This window comes from Leuciscus leuciscus, assembly GCF_965113295.1.
Source record: "Leuciscus leuciscus genome assembly, chromosome: 7".
Classification (NCBI taxonomy): domain Eukaryota; kingdom Metazoa; phylum Chordata; class Actinopteri; order Cypriniformes; family Leuciscidae; genus Leuciscus; species Leuciscus leuciscus.
The window spans coordinates 7,160,013-7,168,399 of NC_138731.1; the positions used below are offsets into that span (position 1 = coordinate 7,160,013).

An 8,387-nucleotide genomic window follows, 5' to 3' on the forward strand; every position below is an offset into this window, starting at 1 on the left:
GGAATTGTATGACCATTTCCATTATTTTGTTGTTATTGTTTTGCATAACACTGCTCTTTAATGTCTCTTTTCTTTTGTTTGTTGGCAGGGCCTGGGCACCCGGGGGCAGACGAGTGACCAATTAGGTGGTAGGGTCCTCACTGTGTGTCGTGGTCTTCTCTGACATGAGTCGTGGAGTGTGTGCTGTTCTGGTGTGTGTGCACGGAATAGAGTACTCTTCATAGAGGTGATATCTTGAGACTGCCCCTTGGTACGCCCAGGTTCCTCTACAGCCAACTCTAGAACTTAATGAATTGAAGAGAGTGATTGCTGGTCAACACCTTTTTATAAAAGAAAACTGTCTTTTAACCATTAATAAAATATATATGTTTTCAATTACCTATGTCTCTGACTCCAACTGTGGTTAGGATCTGTGTGTGCCTTAGCTTAGAGGTTATATTAAATTCTTGGGGCGAAATTCCCCAAGTGGCGTAGTCGGAAATAATAAACTGAATTGAGCGTGGGTATAAATTGTTGTTCCGCCCAATGTCATATAAAATAGAGCTGCCGCTCCCGAGCGCTACACTACAATAAGATATATACTTTATTCTCTAATTCAACAAAGGTTACAGAAATGTGTCTTTGACAGGGATCCACTCACATTTAGAAAACATGTGACATAATTCAATACATGAATTATGAGGTAGCAGCTGACTGAGCGGTGTTCAGGATGGCTATTGCAGAGGGGATGAATTCTTTTAGACATTTTTGCGGTCCGTGGTATGTTATATCGTCGACCTGACGGTAGTAGCTGGAAGGAGTGATGGATGGGGGTGAGAGGGGTCCTCTGTGATTAGGTTGGCTTTCCTGATCACTGTTCAGTTCTGATAGAGGGAGTTTGGTGGAGTCAATTATTATAGCAATCTGATTTACTATGCGGGAGAGTCTTGTTTTGTGTTTGATGATGAGCTGGTTGTATAAGGGGGAAATATTGAAGGTGATAACTGATGAGGGAGTGGTAAACCAAAGCTCGTCCTTCCTGACCTGAAAACTTCTGAGTTTCCTGAGCAGGTGAAGTCGTTGCGCCATGTGTTTGTACGTTGCTGTGTGTAAGAAGGACAGGGACCTGCACCTGTTCCACTGGCTGACCTTTGATACTGAGTGGCTGGAACAGGGGTGATGTCTTGTCTCTGCATCCACAGTATAGCTCCTAGTCTTTGTAATGTTGAGCTCCAAGGAGAGCTTAACAAATGTCCAGATCAAAATGGCCGTAGGTGCCATAACACATCTTTGCATTATATTACTGTGATGAGGTTCAGTCCAGTAATAGTGAGGAAGGAAGAAGACAGGGGTCGGCTTGAGCTGGGACACTCGATTTATTCAGTTTCTCAAAGGTAAAACAAAAGGTGCACGCAAAGTGCCTTCACCGTGCATGAGCACAGCCACAAAACACAATAACTCAGAATATTCTTTCGATGACTCTTGATCGGTCTTTCTCAGTCCGCACACGAGGTCCCAGCTCGTCTCTCTCTCCCACTCTCTCTCTCACGCCGGCTTATATCCGGTCTCTCCACGCCAATTACTGAAATCAGACACAGGTGTTCATCATCTGCACTTGACCTACTTACGCTCCGCTCTGCTCCGTCCTCTCTCTCCCGCTACAGACTCCGCAAAACCACGCCCCCCTCGCCACATACCCCCACCGCCCGACTCAGGCCGGGGAGCCATCCGGTCTGCAGCCTCCCCCCCCCTCCTCCTGGAAAGGAAATCGGCTACAGCCATCTGTACACCCGGCCTGTGGATCACCTGAAATTTAAAAGGTTGTAAAGCTAGATACCAACGGGTGATCCGCGCGTTGGTATCTTTCATGCGGTGGAGCCACTGCAGGGGAGCGTGGTCCGAACAGAGGGTGAACTCCCGCCCCAGGAGGTAATAGCGGAGGGTGAGAACGGCCCATCTGATGGCTAAACATTCTTTTTCGATGGTGCTGTACATCGTCTCTCTCTTAGAGAGCTTGCGACTGATGTACAGCACCGGCCGCTCTTCACCCTCCACCTCCTGGGACAGGACTGCGCCCAACCCTCTGTCCGACGCGTCTGTCTGTAGAATAAAGGGGAGAGAAAAGTCAGGAGCATGTAAGAGCGGACCGCCACACAGAGCAGCCTTTATCTGGGTGAAAGCCTGCTGACACTGCTCCGTCCACTGAACCATATCTGGTGCCTCCTTTTTAGTTAAATCAGTCAGCGGGCTAGCGGTGTCCGAAAAATTAGGCACAAACCTTCTGTAATAACCCGCTAGCCCCAGGAACTGTCTAACCTCCTTTTTGGTCTTGGGTCTTGGACAAGTCGCAACTGCTGCCGTCTTGTCAATTTGGGGACGCACTTGTCCATGACCCAAGTGAAAGCCCAGATATTTTACTTCCACCCGCCCAATTGCACACTTCTTCGGATTGGCCGTGAGCCCAGCCCTTCTCAGCGTCTTCAGGACAGCTCGCAAGTGTTGCATATGCCGCTGCCAATCACCACTATAGATGATGATATCATCTAAGTATGCAGCGGCATATGCAGCATGCGGCCGGAGAATTCTGTCCATCAGACGCTGAAAAGTCGCTGGAGCCCCGAACAACCCGAACGGAAGAGTAACAAATTGGTGTAATCCGAACGGCGTTGTGAAAGCTGTTTTTTCTTTGGTCATGGGAGACAAGGGGATCTGCCAATAACCCTTGGTTAAGTCCAGTGTCGAATAAAAACGAGCAGTACCTAGTCGATCAAGCAATTCGTCAACCCTAGGCATTGGATATGCGTCGAATTTCGACACAGCATTCACCTTTCTATAATCCACACAGAACCGTACTGAGCCGTCCGTTTTAGGCACTAAAACTATCGGGCTCGCCCAGTCACTGTTGGATTCTTCTATCACTCCCATTTCTAGCATGGCTTCTAATTCACTTTGAACAACTTTTTTCTTGTGTTCTGGTAACCTATACGGCCGGCTGCGAACAACCACGCCCGGCTCAGTCTCAACATGGTGCTGAATGAGATTTGTTCGACCAGGCAGGGGTGAGAACACATCAGCAAAATCTGCTTGTATGGACTTTATATCAGTGAGCTGTGAGGGTGAGAGGTGGTCTCCTCCAGGGGCCAGAGCGAGAGATTGAGATTTTGAACTCACTTCTGGACCGAGATCCTCCTCCCCACTCACTACCGTCGCCAGCATCACTGACTCGGCCTCAGACCATTTTTTTAGCAGGTTGAGGTGATATATTTGATGTGCTCCGCCCCTATCTGTTCGAGCTACCTCATAGTTGAGATCACCAACTCGCCGTGTGACCTCAAAGGGTCCTTGCCACTTCGCGAGTAATTTTGAACTAGAAGTAGGGAGTAATACAAGCACTTTATCTCCCGGTGTAAATTGACGCAGTCTAGAGCCCCTGTTGTACAACCGACTCTGTTTGTCCTGTGCCTGTAACAAATTCTCCATTGATAGCCGCCCCAAAGTGTGGAGTTTTGTTCTCAGGTCCAGGACATATTGAATTTCGTTCTTGCTATTAGAAGGTCCGTCCTCCCAAGTCTCTCTAAGGACATCCAATACCCCACGGGGCTGACGTCCATAGAGAAGCTCGAAGGGGGAAAACCCCGTGGAGGCTTGCGGGACCTCCCGTACAGCGAACAAGAGGGGCTCTAACCACTTATCCCAATTTTTGGCGTCTTCGTGTACGAACTTACGAATCATGGATTTCAACGTGCGATTAAATCGTTCAACCAACCCGTCCGTTTGAGGGTGATAGACGCTGGTTCGAATCGATTTAATGCCCAATAACTCGTAAAGCTCGCGAATAGTACGTGACATAAACGCCGTGCCCTGATCGGTGAGAATTTCTTTCGGAATTCCCACCCGGGAGATTAGTTGAAACAGTGCACTCGCCACGCTCTTAGCGGAAATAGTACGGAGCGGCACTGCTTCAGGATACCGCGTTGCATAGTCCACCAGAACCAGTGCAAAGCGGTGTCCCCGCGCTGACCGTTCCAATGGCCCGATGAGGTCCATACCAATTCGCTCGAAGGGGACCTGCATTAATGGTAGGGGGCACAATGGTGCTTTTGGGGTGGCCGGTGGGTTTACCAACTGACATTCACGACAAGACGCGCACCATCGTCGTACATTCTCGTGAATGCCCGGCCAAAAGAACCGGGCCATGAGACGGTTTAGTGTAGCCGTTTGACCTAAATGCCCGGCCATTGGATTACAATGAGCCGCCTGGAAAAGCATTTCCCGACGGCTTTTAGGAATCAATAACTGGGTTGTATCTTGTTTTGTTTGGGCGTCTTGGGTCACCCGATACAACTTATCTTTTAAAATTGAAAAATAAGGGTAGGAGAGCGGTTGGTCAGGATGAAGAAGCTGACCGTCGATAGAACGAACCTGATCAAAGGCATTTTTCAGCGTCTCATCCTGGGACTGTTCCAGGGGAAAATCATCATGCTCAGTGAGTATGGTTCGCTCCAGAGCACTCCGTTCCCCAGAAACAGGCTCCAGAGGTTCCGATTCAGCTTCTCCTAACTGTGCAACCGCTATTCTATTCTCTTCTCTTTTCCCCCAAGAAGCATCCGAACATAAATACCCCAATAATTTATTAAACGAGGGCCAATTCGTACCCAAAATTATCGGATGCCGGAGGTGCGGGTTAACTGCCACCTCCACCCTATGCTTTTCTCCCCTAAATTGAATATCCACAGGCAAAATAGGATACTTCACCACTTCCCCGTGCACACACCGAACCTTAACCATGCGGCTATTATCCAATGCCCTAGGTTGAATCAGGCTTTGATGTATGGAGGATTGGTTACATCCTGAATCCACCAAAGCCTGATATGTACCCCCCTTGATACTCACTGGTATTTGGTATAGGCCAGCTTGATCAAGGGCAGCCTGTGGCGCGTCGGGGACCCGGATTAATGTCCCCACCTCCATCACTGGACATCGGTCAATGAAGTGTCCTGGGTCCCCGCAGCGCCAACAGGCCGGCCCAGACTTTACCGCCGCCCTGGCGGCAGGAAGCGGGTCAAGCGATTGGCGTGGAGAGAGCGGTGTCGGACTTTGTGGGGTGAAGAATCCAGTGGTTGAGCTCCCTCCCCTGGGAGGAGCCCTGGGAGCCGCTGTGGGTTCTGTGGAATAGCCTGTCCTCCATCTCGGTGCTGGCTTCGGCGGGAGCCCTCCGCGTGACCTGGGGAGAGGAACAGGTTTGGAGAGAGAGTGAGAAGGGGGAGAGAGAGAGAGAGAGAGAGATGCCGATGGAAGGGGTTCGCCGACCCCTGGGCACGCCACCATCTGGTCCTCCGCCAGCCGGATGGCCTGGTTCAGCGACGTCGGGCGGTGGCACTGGACCCACTGTGCAGTCTTCCTAGGCAGCCTGGCCACGAACTGCTCCAGTACCACACGATCGATCACATCCTCGACGTCGCTTTCGTCGGCCATCAGCCCTTTGCGGCAGGAGTCCCGGAGCTGCTGTGCCATCACGAAGGGCCGGCCGGACTCTTCCAGTGTCAGGGTCCTGAACCGCTGTCGATGTTGTTCCGGGGTCCGACCGACCCGCTGGAGGATGGCACGCTTGAGGTCCCGGTAGACCAGGAGATTCTTGACTGGCAGTTGGTGTGCGGCTATCTGCGCTTCCCCAGACAGCAGAGGGATAAGCCGCATTGGCCAGTCTTCCGTGGGCCATCCCCGATCCTCTGCCGATTTCTCAAATAAGTCCAGAAATGCCTCTGGATCATCCTGAGGACCCATCTTGTTGAGTGGCAGAGGAGATGGACTGTCTTTAGGCGAGGGGATGGCCCGAACCTCCCGGTCCACCCAGCTCCGGAACAGCTCGCGGTCTTCATGCTGGGATCGGAGGAGCGCCTCGAATCGATTGTCTTGCTCCTCCTTGATCGCCAGCAGGTGTTGGTGTTGCTCTTGATGAAGACCGGCGAGCAACTGGATGATGTCCGCAAATGGCGTACCTGGCGGGGACTGCATGGCGGCGGCGATCTTCTTCCTTCCCGGGTTTCGGCACCAGTGTGATGAGGTTCAGTCCAGTAATAGTGAGGAAGGAAGAAGACAGGGGTCGGCTTGAGCTGGGACACTCGATTTATTCAGTTTCTCAAAGGTAAAACAAAAGGTGCACGCAAAGTGCCTTCACCGTGCATGAGCACAGCCACAAAACACAATAACTCAGAATATTCTTTCGATGACTCTTGATCGGTCTTTCTCAGTCCGCACACGAGGTCCCAGCTCGTCTCTCTCTCCCACTCTCTCTCTCACGCCGGCTTATATCCGGTCTCTCCACGCCAATTACTGAAATCAGACACAGGTGTTCATCATCTGCACTTGACCTACTTACGCTCCGCTCTGCTCCGTCCTCTCTCTCCCGCTACAGACTCCGCAAAACCACGCCCCCCTCGCCACAATTACTATAACTCCATGAGAACCAACCTGGGAGGCTGCTTGACACACACAAACACACACACACATACTCTCACTCACTTCACTTTGAATTATTAACTCCAGGACTCAGTCTAGACTTGTGTTTTTTTGCGCTACCTCAGGAGGAGTACAAAGCAGGGGCTGGATGGGGTCATGTGCTATGGTCTTTGCGGGTAATGGCAGTGTCAACAAGGGATGGTAGATTGGGAAGTGGGGAGGGCAATTTTTTTTTGAGCACACTGATTTTTTTACGAGCTTGTTTATATTGTTATTGAGTAACCTTGTGAGGATTGGAGTGACGTGCTCTCTTTTATTAGCCTGAAGTTGTCATACTCAAAATTCTAGTCAGATTATGAGTCTGATACTGTTATTGAGTAACCTTGTGAGGATTGGAGTGACGCGCTCTCTTTTATTAGCCTGACGTTGTCATACTCAAAATTCTAGTCAGATTATGAGTCTGATACTGCTCCATTGGGATGTGAATATGGGCTTTGTTTCAACCGATACAGGGGGTGAATCCTGTAGGAATTCACACCCGAACCATCCTTCTTCTCCCCAATTGCCTCTTTTCTACCATTCTTTTCTAGTGTTAAAGCTATGGCCCTGTCAATATCTTCTACAACAGACGCGAGGCCGAAATCTAATGTCTATAGACCTTCTAGTGTTTCTGTTAGGGAGATCCGGGATGAATTAAATACTTTGTAATTAAACGTCATTTACAAAGACATCGTACCATACTGAAAGCTAATATTTTGTCACTAGAAACATCTGTCCTTTGTTAAACACAGTTGCATTTATAGCTTCGAGCTTCACAACAGGGAGTATCACTCATCTTATGTGTCTCGATCATGTCACCTTTACACAATGGCTGAGGCAGCCTAATTTGTGATGCAATAGTGTCATAAAAGGGGGTTAGACATGAACTCTTTTGTCAGCCATCTGATGTGTGCAACCACCTCTCCCCTGCACACAAATCAGCTTAAACAGCATCATGCTAGGATAGGTTCAAGGTTCAAAATTGTGATGTAATTTCAGTATTAGCCTTTTTTAACTTAGAAATCAAGATTACAAAAGAACAATACTCAGCATAATATTTGTTGATTTTATTTTATTAGAGAGAAATAGAAAGAGAGAGTGTGTGTGTGTGTGTGTGTGTGTGGGTGTGTGTGTGTGTGTGTGTGTGTCAAGCAGCCTCCCAGGTTGGAGGCCAGGTTTTCCCGCTAGGAAAAAAAAAAGGGTAATGGTGCGTTCTAGACATGTGCCGGTATTCGGTAATGCGATAAATCACGGTAATGAATATGCACGATATTGTTATCGTGGGCACTTCAAAATACCGTGAAAAATAATAGATCAGAATTTATATTTACAGAACGCGCATTAAGTTATTTTCCATCAACCGCTTAAAACACTGCGCGAAACACGTGCGCACTCTGATGTAAACAATCCCCACATGTAGAAGCACTTCTAAAAGCAGGGCTGTCAACTCTACGCATTCAGCGTGAGACTCACGCAACACTTCTCACACGCTCTCGCGCCACACATCCATTTTCTCACGCAGAGAAAAATCGCGGAGCAAAGAGGACACTGACGCCGACAGACTAGACAGAGCAGGTTACTTTTGATATGAAAAAAATTCTCAGCTCTCATGTTCTGTCCATTTTATTACGAAATTCAGACAATAAAGTGTGACGTGACCGATCGCTGTAGCGCCTCAGTTCAAGTAAACCGATCATCCAACGCATTCTCATCCTTGGGCGTCATAATACTGACGCTTTTGACATTTCGTCTACATCGAACGCACATGGCACCCTTTAGCGTCAATATGAGATGCACAGAGCTTTGTTCGGTTATGGGTAGGTTTAGGTCTAGTGTAGGGATAGGGTTAGACCGCTAGGAGGCACCTTCTGGCCCATTTCTATCTGCGTCTCATATTGACGCTAAAGGGT

At 49.1% G+C, this 8,387-nt stretch overlaps 1 protein-coding gene across 1 annotated transcript; it reads right to left on the reverse strand.

The window, feature by feature from the left end:
- Positions 1-1,499: 1,499 nt before the first annotated feature.
- On the reverse strand, positions 1,500-5,994 carry LOC309502545 (uncharacterized protein; the record flags this gene model as incomplete). The annotated part of the gene is made up of 2 exons (XM_082174949.1): positions 1,500-2,079; positions 4,873-5,994. The coding sequence occupies 2 exons, from the start codon at positions 5,992-5,994 to the stop codon at positions 1,600-1,602; spliced, it is 1,602 nt and encodes a 533-aa protein (XP_082031075.1). The 3' UTR covers positions 1,500-1,599.
- Positions 5,995-8,387: the final 2,393 nt, after the last annotated feature.